This window comes from Saccopteryx leptura, chromosome 9 (assembly GCF_036850995.1).
Source record: "Saccopteryx leptura isolate mSacLep1 chromosome 9, mSacLep1_pri_phased_curated, whole genome shotgun sequence".
In the NCBI taxonomy this organism is placed as follows: domain Eukaryota; kingdom Metazoa; phylum Chordata; class Mammalia; order Chiroptera; family Emballonuridae; genus Saccopteryx; species Saccopteryx leptura.
Genome location: NC_089511.1, coordinates 89,033,547 through 89,049,981, shown reverse-complemented (window position 1 = coordinate 89,049,981; position 16,435 = coordinate 89,033,547). Strand labels below are relative to the sequence as shown.

The 16,435-nt window shown below is 55.0% G+C and overlaps 2 protein-coding genes across 2 annotated transcripts; both read right to left on the bottom strand.

The window, feature by feature from the left end:
* Nucleotides 1-4,917: 4,917 nt before the first annotated feature.
* Nucleotides 4,918-7,279, bottom strand: ADIRF (adipogenesis regulatory factor). The gene is made up of 3 exons (XM_066348638.1): nt 7,115-7,279; nt 5,286-5,348; nt 4,918-5,118 (listed from the first exon to the last, which is right to left on the bottom strand). Exons 1-3 carry the CDS (start codon nt 7,197-7,199, stop codon nt 5,012-5,014), a joined length of 255 nt encoding a protein of 84 aa, XP_066204735.1. The 5' UTR covers nt 7,200-7,279; the 3' UTR covers nt 4,918-5,011.
* A 4,233-nt stretch (nt 7,280-11,512) lies between these two features.
* SNCG (synuclein gamma) lies at nt 11,513-16,394 on the bottom strand. Its single transcript, XM_066348813.1, has 5 exons — nt 16,139-16,394; nt 15,318-15,359; nt 14,861-14,988; nt 12,091-12,162; nt 11,513-11,801 (listed from the first exon to the last, which is right to left on the bottom strand). Exons 1-5 carry the CDS (start codon nt 16,257-16,259, stop codon nt 11,781-11,783), a joined length of 384 nt encoding a protein of 127 aa, XP_066204910.1. The 5' UTR covers nt 16,260-16,394; the 3' UTR covers nt 11,513-11,780.
* Between the last annotated feature and the right edge of the window lie 41 nt (nt 16,395-16,435).

Here is a 16,435-nt window from a genome sequence, read left to right as displayed (position 1 = left end):
GGGGCAAAAGACAATTACAGACTGGCCCTGCTCCTCAGGATGCAATGTTGGGGTACACAGAACAAGCATTTGCATGGTGCCATTGGAGCATCAGCTGTATGGGGGTGGGGGTAGTGTGGAAATGGCTGCACTGAAGAGGCGGCCCCACAGTGAACCTGACAATATGTGAATTCATTGTTATCCAGTAAATGAACCAAAGGAGTCATTCCTGCATTTATGTAGCAGATATTGCCAGAACATCAGTCTAGGCAGGGCGTGCACCAATCAGTAGAAGAGACTTGGTTGCAGCCCCATGGACAATCATCACAGAGGCGCACACAGGAAAGCTACAGATTAGTATAACTGGAGAAGTGTGAGGGTGTGAGAATGTATCAATGGGGGTCGGACCAGTTGAGGGTGTGTGTGTTGGGGGGCCGTCAGGGAAGCTGAAACCTGAAGGATGAATGAGCAGGGTCTGCCTGGGCAAGGGTAGAGAGAGGATGGAGGGCTTTCCAGGCAGAAAAACAGAAAGCATGTGCAAAGACCCTGAGGTGAGCAGGGGCATTATATCAAGGGAAATGAAAAAAAGTCCATGTAGCTGAGGCAGAGAGAAGGGGGTCTTGTGAGAGGAGGCTTTTGTTTGCAACAGAAAACCTAATAAACAGAGGCTCAAACAAGGAGAAAGTGCACCCTCCACCTCACATGTGGCAGTCGCAGGACTGATTCAGGGACGGAGAGGAAGCCCAGGACCCAGTCTCTTTCTGTACTTCTGATCTGCCCTAGTCAGCAAGCTGGCTTTTCCTTAAGCTATTCCTCTGTGGTTACCAGTGCCCACTAGTTTTAAGCATCATTTCCAACCACAAAAATGCACAGGGGAAGAGTAGGGACTGCTTTTTCTCTTCTTCCTTTTTTTTGGATGAAAAAGCTATCTTAGAAGACCCGTGGCCTTCAGGAGAACAGAGTAAAGACAGACTATTGGGCCAACTGGAATTTCTCCAGGAGTTATACAGGGGGATGCTTACGAGGAAAGATGTGATGGCTCCTCCAGTCCAGCCCCACCAGCCTCCCAGTGTGGTCCCAGGCAGTCTCTCCCACCCTGGCACCTACGACTGGAGATGCTGGAAGTATCCCCAGACTGCCCCAGCTGTCTCTTGAAGGTCCTTCCCTTTGGGCTGGAGTGGGCAGCCTTGGCCCATTTTGCAGACTAGAGCAGGGATTGGGAACCATGGCTCGCGAGCCAGATGTGGCTCTTTTGATGGCTGCATCTGGCTCTCAGACAAATCTTTAATAAAAAAAATAATAACGTTAAAAATATAAAACATTCTCATGTATTACAATCCATTCATTTCCTACCGCTCATGTTCATGGTTGCGGGTGGCTGGAGCCAATCACAGCTGTACTCTGGGACATCAAATTTTTATTGGATAATGCATAATATACACGGGTTGTTGTGAGGTCAGGAAGTAAACTTCCCTCCTTTTAATCAAGTAGTCAGCTAGCTAATTGCAGAAACCCTTTTGACAAAGAAGATGGCTAAAATAAAAAAAGATGAGGAGTATCATACTTTTCAGCAGGAATGGACAGAGGAATTCGCCTTTGTGGAGAGAGCAGGTTCTGCACTATGTCTAATATGCAATGATAAAATTACATCGATGAAACGGTCAAATATAAAGCGGGACTTCAACACACGCCATACTACATTTGCATCAAAATATCCAGCGGGGGGGGGGGGGGAGCAGGAAGAAAGCATGTCAAGAGCTACTGTGCAGAGTGCAAGCTAGTCAGCAGCAACTCTGTGTTTGGACCCAACATGGTGACTGGAATTCGGCTAGCTTTGCTGGTGCTTTAGCAATTGTGAGAAAGGGAAAGCCATTCACAGATGGGGACTATGCCAAAACATTCATGCTTGATGTTGCCGATGAACTTTTTGACAACTTTTCGGATAAAGACAAGATAATCAAACGAATAAAAGACATGCCTCTGTCGGCAAGAACTGTTCACGATCGTACCATCATGATGGCAAATCAAATTGAGGCAACACAAGTGAAGGACATAAATGCAACACCCTTCTTTTCTCTCGCTTTGGATGAGTCAACAGACGTAAGCCATTTATCCCAGTTCAGCGTGATTGCAAGGTATGCTGTCGGTGACACACTACGTGAGGAAAGTCTTGTTGTTTTGCCTATGAAAGAGACAAGAGGGGAGGATTTATTCAAGTCTTTCACTGAGTTCACTAAAGAAAATAATCTACCGATGGATAAACTTATTTCAGTGTGTACTGATGGTGCTCTGTGCATGGTGGGGAAAAACAGAGGATTCGTAGCGCTTCTTCATGAACATGAAAAGAGACCCATCCTAAGTTTTCACTGCATCCTACATCAGCAGGCGCTTTGTGCTCAGATGTGTGGTGATCAGCTTGGTGAGGCGATGTCGCTGGTCATTCGGGTGGTCAACTTTATTGTTGCCCAAGCTTTCAATGATCGCCAGTTTAAAACACTGCTAGATGAAATTGGGAATAATTATACTGGTCTGCTTCTGCACAGCAGTGTGTGTTGGCTGTCAAGAGGGAAGGCGCTCAGCCGTTTTGTGGCTTGTCTGAGCAAAATCCGGACTTTTCTTGAAATGAAAAACGTTGAGCATCCTGAGTTAGCTAACACTGAGTGGCTCCTGAAGTTCTACTATCTCATGGACATGACTGAACATCTGAACCAGCTCAATGTGAAAATGCAAGGCATTGGAAATACAGTCTTATCCCTTCCACAAGCAGTGTTGCATTTGAAAACAAGCTGGAACTCTTCACTGCCGACATTGAAACAGGTCGTTTACTACACTTTGAAAAACTGAGAGAGTTTAAAGATGCATGCACAGCAAGTGACCCTGCTCAACATCTTGATCTCCAGCAGCTAGTGGGCTTCACATCTAATCTCCTGCAGTCATTCAAAGCGCACTTTGGAGAATTTCATGAGCACACTCATCTTTTTTAAGTTCATCACCCATCCACACGAGTGTGCAGTGGACAGCGCCAACCTGAGTTACATCCCCGGTGTCTCCGTCAGAGATTTTGAGCTACAAGCTGCTGACCTGAAGGCCTCAGACATGTGAGTGAATAAGTTCAAGTCACTGAATGAAGATTTGGAAAGACTTGCATGACAGCAAGCAGAGTTGGCGAGCAAACACAAGTGGGGAGAAATGAAAAAACTTCAACCCGCGGACCAGCTGATTGTCAAAACTTGGAATGCACTTCCCATCACATACCACACACTGCAGCGTGTGAGTATTGCTGTACTGACAATGTTTGGCTCTACATATGCATGTGAGCAGTCTTTCTTACATCTAAAGAACGTTAAGACCAACCTACAATCACGTTTAACAGATGGAAGTCTCAACGCCTGCATGAAGCTTAACCTCACCATGTATCAACCAGACTACAAAGCCATCAGCAAAACCATGCAGCACCAGAAGTCGCATTAATGGTAAGAAGTACTTTACTCATCATTGGTTAGCAACAGCCTAACAACGTTATTCAAAAGAAGTCAGAGACTTATTGTACTTTGAAAGTGTTGATCTTACATACTTATATTTAGTGTTAAACATATTGAATGGCTCTCATGGAATAACATTTAAAAATATGTGGCATTCATGGCTCTCTCAGCCAAAAAGTTTCCGGACCCCTGGACTAGAGGAAGCCTTCTTTTGAGGACGGCAACAAGGAACCAAGCATGAAAGAGGCTCGGGCCTAGAGTGAGGATAAACTGTTGGGCACTTGGAAGAGACCTCAGGCTGGAGAAGTCTCAGTTCACCTGAGCAGACCATCACCCACAAGGCATGGCGAGAGGGAAGGGGTACAGGAGGAAGGGAACAGCCCAGCCTCCTGTCAGCATCCCAAGGAAAGACGGTGCTTTTCCCCACAATGTCTTCAGAACTGGAAAGTGTCCTGTGAGAGGCATTATGAACTGAAACGGCATGACTAGGGATGTACTGGTCCGGAAGCGAACGAAATTTTTATCAGGGAGAAAATAATGTATGCAAAAACGTGCTCGTGGGGAAGGGGGACGGGGCATCACAAGCCGAGGTGTGGCACAGGGTGATGAAAAGTAGCTGCAAGAGCCAGAGCTGGGCCTTATCCTGTGGCAGCTGTGAGTCACCCAGCTGCAGGGCGTACCCCGCCTGGTGTCCCGTGCGTGGACACGTGCTGGGGGGTGGGAGGGATTAGGTCTGCCCGATCTCTAAAGCACCAGCGGGCCTGATGGATGAAAACGTATACGTCAGTCCGGGGTCAGAAGTACTTCTGCATGGGAGTGAGACCGGGTGCCTGCCGGAGGCGTCTCCGCAAGCCCACCGGCCAGTCCCACGCGTCACTTCACGCCCACGCGTGCAGCCCAGCGGCCAGGCAGAAACTAGTGCACCGGGCGGGGCTCAGCTTCCTCGCCCAGCGGCCCAGCGCGGTGACTCACCGCCGACACAGCCGGCGCACAAACATCCCGCGGGACGGGCGTGGGCAGCGGGGCCCGGAAGCCGGGGCCGTGCGAGCTCCCGCCACCTGAGGTCTTCGTGGGCGCCGGTCCTGGGAGGCCCCCGGGCTCTGAGCAGCTATCGGAGGGTGGTTCCCGAGGCCCTGGCCCAAGAGCTCCGCCTCCAGCCTGGAGCTGAGGCCCCCGAAGATCTGGGGACTGAGTATACCCCTCCTAAGAGGGTCAGGATTCCCCAAGTCGGGGAGCGGGACTGGCTTCTGTATTGAGGTGGGGAGGGGCACGTGCCAGATGGGAGTTGAACTTAGGGGTAAGGGAACATCTGGGTACGCTGCTCCGGAGTGTTTCCAAATTTGGAATGCCAGGACTCTTGTTGTGGGGGCGGGGTTTCTGAACATGGAGGCTCTGCTCTGGTCGAGGAAGGACTGGGCCCAGCTTGGGGGTGGAGAGACATGAAGTAGACACAGGGTAGAAACATATGTTTTAATGAGGCGTCAGGCCAAGGGGGCAGCAGCAGACCAGAGCTTAGGGCCTGAAGAGGAGTCACCCAGGGCGCCCTTTTGTCACTTTAGGAGGCCTAATTTCTTCCCAAAACCTGAGAGACTCTCAGCAGCTTGGTTAGCAGTCTTATCGATGCTTTCCTGGGTCGATTTGGCTGCCTGGTCCATGGCTGGGGAAGGAAAGGAGAGAGCAGGTGAGGGCGGGGCCCTGGGGAACCCAGGCCACACTGAGTTAGCCTGGCCTGGGGCTCCTTCCCAGAAAGCAGAGTGGGCAGAGGACAGGGTGTGTTGGGTCTGCTCCCCCTCCTGCTCCCCACACCCTACAGCCCCACCAGACCTTTCTGCCCTGCCTCCGTGGCCTGATCCACCACTTGCTGAGCTGCTGCTCCAGCGGCTGTCACTGAAACAAAGAGAATTGACCTTTAGCCTCTGTTGAGGCACCGTGGGCTGCAGGGGCCCCATCATTGCCACCACCCAGATCTGTTCTCTAAAGTGGTCTGTGCTACACCTAAGGATGAATGCCACCAAGGTATATAAAGTGCTCTGACCAAGTTTACCCAGCCAGTGACGGGGCATCAGCCTTTCCATGCCTCTGGGGTATTGTTTATTTATAACTCTGGGCTCCTCCCTCTGGCCTGCTTACCATTTCATCTCTAGGATGGGGGAGAAAACATCTGGAGGAAGGAAGGAAGGCAGGGCAAGGCAGGTCCAGGCTGGAGATGGTATCAGGGCTAGGCTGCTGTTGTGGACATGGCCCAGGAAGGGCTCTGCTGCCTTTAACAACTCCCCCAGATGCCTGAACCCCACTTTTAGTGCACCCTTAGTGCACTGGGGCCTCTACCTTCTCAAAGGTCTTTCATCACCTCCTTGACTGTGCCTTAACCCAGAGGACACACAGTGATGATGGCAGTGCCTCTAGGCCAGCAGCGTAAGGTATGAGGAAGCAAAGTGTGGAAAGGAGGTAGAACTCCCAAGGTCACACCATGTCCTCTGGACCAGAGTTCTGCCTATGGTGAACAGTGTTTCCAGGGCCGTGGGTGGGCAGACTGATGGCTCCCAGCCTGCAGAGATATGCCTCCTGTTTGCTTTTGCACAGAAAAGGGCTTGCCTTACCCACAGCCTGGGGTCCTTGTCAAACATAGTCAGAACCACAAAGAAACAGCCTTTGCACCCAGCTTATGGGTCAAGGGAGGCCCAGAGGGAAGGTTCTAGTACAGAGGCAAATTAAGGTCAGTTGAGGTCCCAAGCGCAGAAGAAAATGTTGGGCCCCTTATATTAGAAAAAAGTGTAAAGTTTGGGTTTTGCAGGGCCCTTCAGAAGTCAGGCCCAGGGCGCACGCCTGGTGCGTCCACCATTAAATCTGCCCCTGGTCTTGGGGCTTCCTGGTGGCATTCTAGTCTCAGGTGAGCAACTACAGGCTTTCCCCAGGCCCTGGTTGAGGAGAGGCTGGTTCTGGTGTTGTATGTTACCTGAGATATGCACAGGACAGATTGGGAGCTGCGATCCCAAGCAGGGACAAGCTGGGACTGGAAAAGCCAACACTCCTGGGCCCAGGGGTCCCCTCACATACCTTCTCCCCATTCCACCCCCCCTCCCCGGCGGTGTAACCTCAGATCAGAGGAGGAAAGAGCTGGAGGTGGAGAAACTAAGGCTGGGACCTGCCCCAGGAGAGCGAGTGTGGGAGAGCCCTCTGGTTGAATACTTAAAAGAAAGGAAACAATTATTTTTATTTTCTTTTTCAGGGTGAGAAGGGCTCAGAACAAAGCCCAGTATGGGGCTGGTGCCACTTCCCCCACTCCACCCCCTTTTGTGTGCTGAGACCCAGGGGGGAGAGGTCAGTCTCTGGGTAGCAGAGCATGCACTCTTTGTGGACTCTCCCCACCTTTGCAGACTCCTCAATGACCAACGTGCATCCCTGGCTCTCAGGGCACAGCGCTCCTCCCACTGCCAACCCCACTTAAGGGTCATCTTTGGGTCTGGTCTGGGTGGGACCCTGCCCTGCCCAGTCCACTTTTCTTAGGGGACCGCTTCCTGTGAGCCTAAGTCACCTGCCAACTTTCCGGCTGAGCAGACCCGTGGCCTCTGCCCTCCCCCCACACCCACCTCCTACCCCGAGCATGCAGCCAGGTGCCCCTGCAAATGCGCCAGGTCCCATGCTGTCCTCACCCGCATCCTGGGCAGCGCCTTCCACTTGCTGCTTCAGGTCCTGCAAGCTCTTACTGGCCATGGCTGCGGGAGTCTGCGAGGTCATCAGTGGTAGCCCAAACGATGCTGGATCTCGCTCACAGCGCGACAGCGGTTTTTACAAGGAGCCCCAGGGCCGGCCCTCCAGTGGGTGTGGCAGGGCGGGGGTGGGAAGGCGGGGAGGAGCGCGGGGCGGTTCCCGGCGGACGGGCTGGGGCGTGACTAGCCTTGCTGCAAGCTCCGCTGGCCCGGGAGCGCATCCTGGCCTCAGGCTAGTAGTGGTAGGAAGACGGAGGCCCGACCATTGGGAAGACGGACTAAGAAGTGCAGAGTCCAGAGAGGGTCTGAGGGCCGGGAGGGACACACACACTCATCCCGCACCCGCCCCACCGGCCTGTTCCCCCCCTAACCGACCGAGAGGATCCCGCCCAACCTTTGAGTATGGGGTCAGCGGCTGGTTGGATCTCAAAATAACAATAGCAGGTGCCTTTTGTTGAACATTCACCTAGTGCCAGCGCTTTTGAGCCTCTAGTGTAATCTTTACAATTTGTGAAATGGGTGCTATCATCAGTCTATTGAAAGAAACTGAAGCACAGAGAGGGCCAGGCCAGCAACCACTGGGACTGCGCAGACAGAGGGCTGGAGAGAGTCGGTAAGTCTCTTCCCCAAGAGGGTGAGTCATCCGTGTGCGCCCCTGGCGGCGGTGGGGGTGGGGCGGCGGTGGGGATGGGGGTAGCGGAGTGGTTAGAGACCTGCGAGTGAAAGGAGGATCCAGGATCCCAGTGACAACAAAAGGACTCTCCAGGCACAACCTCTGTACTCACGGGGGGCAGATCGGTCCCCACCCCACCTCGGAGCCGTCTACTCCGAGGTCGTCTTCTGAGCCCAGCCGGAGGCCCCTGCTGCACGCCCCAACACGTATCTCCATAGGGCATCACGACCCTCTCCAATGATGTTCACGGATGCTTTCTCTCCAGGCTTGTCTACACCTGTGTCAGGGTCCCCCTATCCTGAAACTCTGGGAAGCCCCACTTACCCAGGTCCGCTCAGCTAGCCCACACCCTACCTCCTTGGGGGCGGGAGAGACTGGCAGTAAACTGGGCAGGGTCAGCTCCTGGTGTGAGGTATCTGGAAGCAACACACACACACACACACACACACACACACACACACACACACTGAGAATGGAGAGATGGACATAAGGTCAGCCCTGGGCAAGAGGAAGGGGCGTGGGCTGAGATCAAGTAGGAAGAAGGGACATCCAGCAGCAACCTCATCCACACCACACCTGTGTGAGCCTGGGCACTGCCCAGAGCGCATGGCACTGGGGAGAGCAGTCTAAGGGCGGGTTCAGGGGCTCTGGGAACCCAGTCTGGTCACTGCCCCAGGCCTGCCCAGCCTCCTGAAATCCCAGTGGAAGCACCAGTCCCTTTAGCCTGGAAGACCTTTCACACGGCCCCAGTGAACTCCTTGCTGGGCCACTGAGGCCATTTGGCATCAAGCCCAGATAGAGACACAGCCGCTGGCATCAGAGCATGATCACAGAGACAGCTCCAGCCACAAAGCAGCGGGCCTCTTGGGCTCAACTCCTGTCTAGGGCAGTCCTTTCATCTCCCTGAGCCTCAACTGCCCTGCCCTCTGGGGGGGAGGGGCAAAGTGTTACTGTAAGGATTAAGTGGGTTGAAGGATGCCCCAAACTCAGCCAGGGCCCTTCAAGAGGGCAGGGCACCCAGGAGCTTCCCTAACAAGGAGAAGGGCAGGAAGAAGGCAGTTACCACCTAAGGAGGTCAAGTGCAGCCTGGCAGACCTGAGAGCACATATGAGGCTTTAAAGACCAAGTGCAGTGCACGAACCCTGACGTTTGGACCTTCACCCCAGGAACAGGCCCTGCGTCTGTGTGTGGGGTTGGGGCAAGCAGCAGGGATATCTGTAGGCTCCTTCAGCTGAAGCAGAGGGCACTAGGAGCATGGTGAAACCCTGTCCCCAGGGACCAGGTCTAGGTGTCCTCTTCCCACAGTCTACAGAGTAGCCAGGCTCCTCCTTACTTTCTTACAGGCCTACTGATGTGCCTGTGTCTGGGCCAGGCCTGGGAGCAAGAACAGCCTTGAGGGCCAAAGCCTCTTCAAGGCCCTTGACTCCTCCCATGGCGGGATTTGGGAGCAGAGGACTAGCAGCTTCCTCAGCCATGGAAGTCCGTGTCCAGCAGGCTGGGTACAACCCAGCTCAGCTCTGTTTGCTGTGTTTCCAGCCTCCAGTGGTGCCTTTGACCCCTGCTCCCCACCATGGAGGCAGGATGGGAAGGTGCTATGGACTCTAGCTCTGACTCCAACTCTTAGGGCTGGAGGTCTGGGGCAAGCCACTTTCATGCTCTGAGCCCAGAGTGTCTGGCTGCCAGAGGGCCGGAACCCCTGGTCTCTGCTCAGCCCCCGGAGAACAAGCCTCCAGGGTATGGTGCTGACAGCCCTTTTTCATGCAGAACACCAACCAGCCCGGTCTGGGGGTTTTGTTTTTGTTTTTGTTTTTTAAGATTTTATTTATTCATTTTAGAGAAGGGGGGAGAGAGAGGAGGGGGAGGAGCAGGAAGCATCAACTCCCATATGTGCCTTGACTGGGCAAGCCCAGGGTTTTGAACCGGCAACCTCAGCGTTCCAGGTCAATGCTTTATCCACTGCACCACCACAAGTCAGGCCCGGTCCAGGTTATTTTAAAGCCTGGGCAGTGGTGGCATCTTCCATAAGCTCACTGGAGCCCACACAGTTAGGGTGGCCAACGCAGAGCAGTGGAGTTGTTGAAGAGAACACCACCATCCCAGAATGCATCACTTATGCTAAAAGCACATAGAACCAAACTTGGATTTAATACCTGATTTGATTGCACTTTCAACATCTCCCAGAAACATAATCTTAATCAATCAGTATGGATTTTCTAGCCAAGCTTCAGTAAGGTCATCTGTCACATGGGCCCTCTCCATTCTCCCTCCCCCTAGGAAGAAGAGGCAATCTGCAAGATAAAAACCCTCCTAGTACCCTGGCTGGTTGGCTCAGTGGTAGAGCGTCGGCCTGGCATGGAGGAGTCTCGGGTTCGATTCATGGCCAGGGCACACAGAAGAAGTGCCCATCTGCCTCTCCACCCCTCCCCCTCCCCTTTCTCTCTGTCTCTCTCTTCCCCTCCCGCAGCCAAGGCTCCATTGGAGCAAAGTTGGCCCGGGCGCCGAGGATGGCTCTGTAGCCTCTGCCTCAGGCGCTAGAATGGCTCTGGTTGCAACAGAGCGACGCCCCAGATGGGCAGAGCATCTCCCCCTGGTGGGCGTGCCGGGTGGATCCTGGTCGGGCGCATGCGGGAGTCTGTCTGACTGCCTCCCCGTTTCCAACTTCGGAAAAATACAAAAAACAAACAAACAAAAAAAAACACCCTCCTAGTCTCTTCCGCCAAAGAAAAGATATCCCTGCCCCCCAAGTTCTTTTTTTCCTTTTGTCATTGCTCCCTTGCCCCACACTTCTTCCTATAAAAATCTCTGATTTTGTACCATCACTGGGAGTACCCTCTTATTTGGTGGATGGGATGCTGCTCAGGTCACGAATCGCTGAGGAAAGCCAATAAGATCTTGGTTGACTTTTGTTTTTTGTAGTCAACTGAGAGGCTCTGGAACAAGGCCACCTGGGCTTCTGCCCAGTTTCGCACTTCCTAGCTGTGTGGCCTTGGGCAAGTTATTTAACCTCTCTGTTTTGCAGTTTATTCTTGGTGAAACTGGCATCAGACCAACTATAGTATTTGTTCGAAGGACTAAATGAGATAAAGCACTCAGAACTGTTCCTTTTTACTGTTTTTCTCAATGTGGGGGCTAATTCTTGAGGATCTCAGCTAGTGTGTTTTCTAATGATACTTGACAGACTCCTTGGTGAAGGAAGTGAGAGTTTGATGCTGGGTGGGGCTAGCTGGAGGAGTCCAAGGGTCGTGTCCAGGAAGGGGTGTTAGGTGGCCCTTTCTCCAAAGGACACTGAAGCCAAAAACACATGGCAGGATGGCCCAGGAGGCCCGTGCTCCCCTTCCGCTGTCATGGGCCCATCCCCAGAGGATGGCAAACCTGGAGGCGTTCGAGCCCATACTCCTGAGGACAGCCTATCCTAGAGCTTGTCCTGGGAGCCCAGTGCAGGGCTCCCTCCTCCTTAGGAGGCAATGCTGGATGGGTTGGGGCCGGGAAGAGTTGCATAAAGGCAGTGTCCGCGCTCGGCAGGTTCCAAAAATGCCCAAGGTGTCCCTGTAAAGCACCTGGTGTCTCAGATCTACAAGCTGGCCTAACTTCTGTTCCTGAGAGGGCCCAGGGGCTTCTCCATAAATGAGGCAGCATGCAGAGGAAGCACGGGTCAGAATGGCCAGCAGTGGGACTTGAGTTTTATTTGAAATCATTATAAAGAAAAATTCACAGCAGCGTCTGTGGGGTCAGAAAGACCAGAGGCTGGGGGGTGGCGAGGGAGAGAGGAAAGTGACGGCAGCATTAGGAGACGGACCTGTGGTGGCTGGGTGCAAGCATGGGAGGGCGGGCAACTGAAGGGCACATGCCAGGACTGGGCACTCCAGTACCAGGAGGGGGATAGGGTCCACGGCAGAGAGGTGTTCCTCTGGGCCCCTGCAACAGACTTGCAGCCCTCTAGTCTCCCCCGCTCTTGGCCTAGGAGAGAGAGGGACCTTCACACGCAGCTCTGGGCCCCACCCCTCAGTGGCTACCCTGAGTGGGACAGGTACAGGAGTCATCTCTACCTTTCTGCCCTGTGGGGGTCAGTTGTGAAGAGACCTCACACTTGGGTTCAGAGGGCTACATTAAGTCTAAAGTATGCCCTGAGGACTCTGGTACCCCAGGATGAAAGCAGAGAGTCTAAGAATGGGGCTCTACCTGAAACTTCCCACAGGGGGGCTTGCCCAGGGCCCCCTGGTGTATCTAGGGAGAGCCCAGCCTCTACCTGCTCAGCCACTTCCTCTTCCTCTTCGGCTGCCTCATCGTCCTGTAGGGGGGCAGGCGGCTTCAGTTCCTCCTATGGGGAGCAAAGGGAATAGGGACCACAGGGAGGGCATGGAGCCCCCAGCTGCCCTGCAACCACGGCCTCATCTACCCTGGCCTCAAAGGTGAGTAGAGACCCCCATGACCTTGCTGTACATGATGGGCCAAGGTGAGGGGGGTGTGAGGGCCAGGCTGCTGAGGGAGTGATGATCTCGTAAGGGCCCACAGTGGGTGCTCTCCCTGATGGAGTCAAGGTCTTCTGGGGCACCAGTACCTTGGAGCCCAGCTTCATCTCTGCAAACTAATGCGGAGTCCCCTGTGCAGCTCTTGGCTGGGCTGCACTGAGGAAGCCTGGTGGGCTGGGGTAGGTGGGGACGGGCTGTGGCCTCTGAAGCCCTAGGCCTGACCACACCCTTGTGTCCTGAATCACATCATCACACACCCTTGTCATCTTGAGTCCCCAAAAAGCTCTAGGAGAAGAGAAATATCATCATTGCATGGGGACCCCGAGGCCAGGGAGGCCAGGTATCCAGCTTCAGGCCTGACAACAAAGCAGTGGGGCTTCTAGGGATCAGGTCTGGCTTGCTCCAGGCCTACCCCACCCCAGTAGCATCTCCCTGCCTCCTGGTGAGCTGGCTCTAGGCTCAAGCAAGTCTGGTCAGGGCCAGCTGGGGTTATACCGTCTTCTCCCACTTCCTGTTCCCCCTGCACCTAGCTGTAAACTTGTCTGAGATGGAGGTCTGCCTGGGGGTGGTGTGTGACAGCTGGTGGGCGGGGCCAGACTGGGTGATCAGCACCTAGTCCAAGAGGGTCTGTTACCTCTGCTACCACAGGGTCATCCTGCCCCTTAATGGACTGGGGCATGAAAGGCACCAAACTGTGTCATCCAGAGTTGGAGCAGGCTCTCTAAGTGGCCACCTACTTAGTCCTTCTGTCCCAAGGTGGGCACCTGAGCACAGTGGCATGAACAGACAGGCAATTATTCATGACTGGTCTGGGGCAGCTGCCTCTATACCAGGGTTGGCTCTAAGGGCTCACTAGCCCTCCTCCAAGTTCAGAGAGGAGTGCCCAAGCAGCCTGGCCCCACTGTGAGGCCTCTTGTTGAGGAGTTAGGAAGGGAGGGGCCTGGCATGTCCTGGAGCACATGTGGGTCCTGCCCAGAGGCACTGATGTTGCTGATGGTGACACAGTCACCATGAGTGACTTACATGTGCCAGTCCTGGCTGCTCTGTGGGGTCCACTTCCCTGCATCGTCACATGGCCCAGTGAAACAGACACTTTCACCCCCTCCCTCGTGAGGAGAATGAGGTCCAGATAGGTTAGTAGCTTCCTAAGGTCACAGAGCCAGGAAGGGGCAGAGCTGGGAACTAGGAGAGGGAGCAGCCGTCTTTCTGGGGACAGGGAGACTCTGTGCTGGCCCTGAGAGCAGGGCTGTCCCCCTTGGCATCTGCTTTCAGAGCCAGAGGCAGGGTTGCCCCCTCCCTTGCCACTCACCTGCTCCTGGAGCAGGAATTCTGAGTGCTGGGTGCCCTGGGCAACTTGTGCCAGATAGGGGAGCTTTCTAGAGCAGGGGTCCCCAAACTTTTTACACAGGGGGCCAGTTCACTGTGCCTCAGACCGTTGGAGGGCCGGACTATAAAAAAAACTATGAACAAATCCCTATGCACACTGCACATATCTTATTTTAAAGTAAAAAAAACAAAACGGGAACAAATACAATATTTAAAATAAAGAACAAGTAAATTTAAATCAACAAACTGACCAGTATTTAAATGGGAACTATGCTCCTCTCACTGACCACCAATGAAAGAGGTGCCCTTCCAGAAGTGCGGCAGGGGCCGGATAAATGGCCTCGCCCGCGGGCCGTAGTTTGGGGACCCCTGTTCTAGAGGATGGACTCAGAGAGAGTTGGAGACCGCCTCTCCAGCGTGGGGTACTGTGGACCCTGCTCCCACCGCGACTGGACATTCACACAGCAGCTGTCAGTCAGAGCCAGCTTGGAGCCAGGCTGCACTGGGACCCACAGGCACACACAGACCATGGCATGGAGTGTGCCATAGGACCATGGGCACAATACTTTATCTCTCTGGGTCTCATTTCCACACCCACCCTGTCTCATGGGCTTTTGTGCCGATTGTGGGCGCTGGAATGTTTCACCTGGCCAGCCTCTGCCTCCTGGGAGTGTCCCCTGCTCTGCCAGGCAGCACTCAGGCACACATGTGGACATGCTTGCATACTCACTCAGGTGCACACTCAGTACACACACACAAAGGCAGAGGAGGAGGGCGGGGTCGGAGCCTCAGTTTCCCATCACCAGGGGGTGCTGCTTCCCCGCTCCTCCTGGGAAGAGGCAGCTTCCCACCAGGGGGCAGGGGAGAGGCTGGACACCGGTCTGGTGGTGACTGCCTGTTGTCCACTGCCTGGGGGGCTGCCTATCACCACGTGGGGTCCCCAGGAGCCTGCTCTGACTTGTCAGATGTGGTATGTTAGTGCTGAGCACCATCAAGAGGGCGTGGTTTTGAGACTCACTGTTAAACTGCCTCCCACATGGGAGTAGCTGTGGGGGTTCCACGCAAATGGGTGTGAGGACAGACACAGACCACCACAGCCTCTAAGTCTCCACCTCCCTGCGCGTCAGTGGAGTGAAAATGCCTCCTCCCCAGCTGGCCCCTCTAGGGCCCCAGGAAAAGATGCACCTGGTGTGAGAACCAGGCCTGGGGACCAGGTCTTACCTTGCGTACCACTCCAGAGGTGACTGCAATGTTCTCTGCCTCCTCCACAGTCTTGGTGGCCACAGTGTTGACGCTGCTGACCACCGCCTCACTCACGGCGTTGGCTTGCTCCTTGGTCCTCTCAGCCACTGTGGGAGGACTCCAGCTGGCCTGGGCTCTGACTCCTCTCTACTGGGCCTGGCCTGCCCAGGTCTGGCCTGAGCAGCCTCTTTTCCAGGATGCTCAAGCTCTGGCTCTGCCCAAGAGCCTAGGCTGCCCCTTTCTTGGCACTAGGGAAACTCCAATGATTGTGAGGCCAACCCTGGGTCTAGCTGCAGGTTCTGAGGGGTCTGGGTCCATGTACAGCTTGGGGCCTCGATTGGAGGTTAAGAAGCATCCTGAGTGTGGGCCTTTAGTACCAGGGTGCAGAAATCCCTGGAGGTCCCAACCCCCACACCCCCTGATCCCGGCTCCTCACCTGAGGTAACGCTCTGCACAACCCCCTCCTTAGTCTTGGTTCCTGGGGAGGAAATGGGGGCGTTGGCCCAGACCCACTCCTCCTAGTGTTGGGAGTGGAATTGTCAGGGCCACAGAACAGCTTGACATGCAGTGGGGTCAGTGGTGGGTAAAGATGGTGTCTGGAGACCCGCAGTCCCTTCAAAGGCTGCTTCCTGCTATGTCTGGGGAAGGGGGCAGCTGGGAAGTGGACAGGACAGGGTGGAGAGACGAGAGAGACCAGGCCTGAGGTAGGGTCTGGCCCCTGCCCGGGTGTGGCCTGGGCCTGGGAAGTGTCAGCGGCACTGGCTGCTGAGGAGAGCTGAGTCATCAGCTCAGCCTGCTGTTGAGGGAACTGGGGGGGGGGGTGCTGGACAGGACAGGGAGAACTTGTCTCCCCAGCACCAGCCCCGCCCCCTCCAAGGGGGGTGGAGACCTGTGGCCTGGTGCTGAGCACCTGCCTGCCGGGCCCGCTGTCTCTGGGCTCGGCGTGCCTCATCTGAGTTGGGGGCCCAGAGGGGAGGTGGGAGCAGGGCGCTGGTGCTGGCGTTGTGTGCCAAGGACCCTTCTGGCTGCCCTGCTCTAGAGATTCCTGGAGCTCTGAGGACATCCCAGCGGACTCTGGTGGGTGCAGAAGCGTGGGGGTGCCTCAGGGCCCAGAGGCCCTGATTCAACAGTCAGGTCCTCATTCCCTCCCAAAATGCCACCCTGGAGCTGGGGGATAAGGTCAGACCCAAAGCTTGGGGGCCAGAGCATCCCGGCTGTGGCCCCTAAGCTGCTCCACTCGGCCACGCCCAAACTCACCCACATACATGACACCCTCCTTGGTCTTCTCAGCGGCTTCCGTCACCCCCTGCTTCGTCTTCTCCACGGCGCCCACCACGCCCTCCTTGGCGATGGAGAAGCCCTTCTTGAAGACATCCATGGTTGTGACAGGAACAGGAGCCGGCTCTCCTTGTGCGCTGTCTGGAGCTGGCCCGAGAGCTGCTGCAGCCGCTGTCCCCACTGCTGCCTTTTATTGACGCCGATGAAATATTGATGATGCGTCGGCCGGCCTGTGGCAGCCCAGCAGCCTGTGGGGCGGAGGCGGGCGGGCGGGCG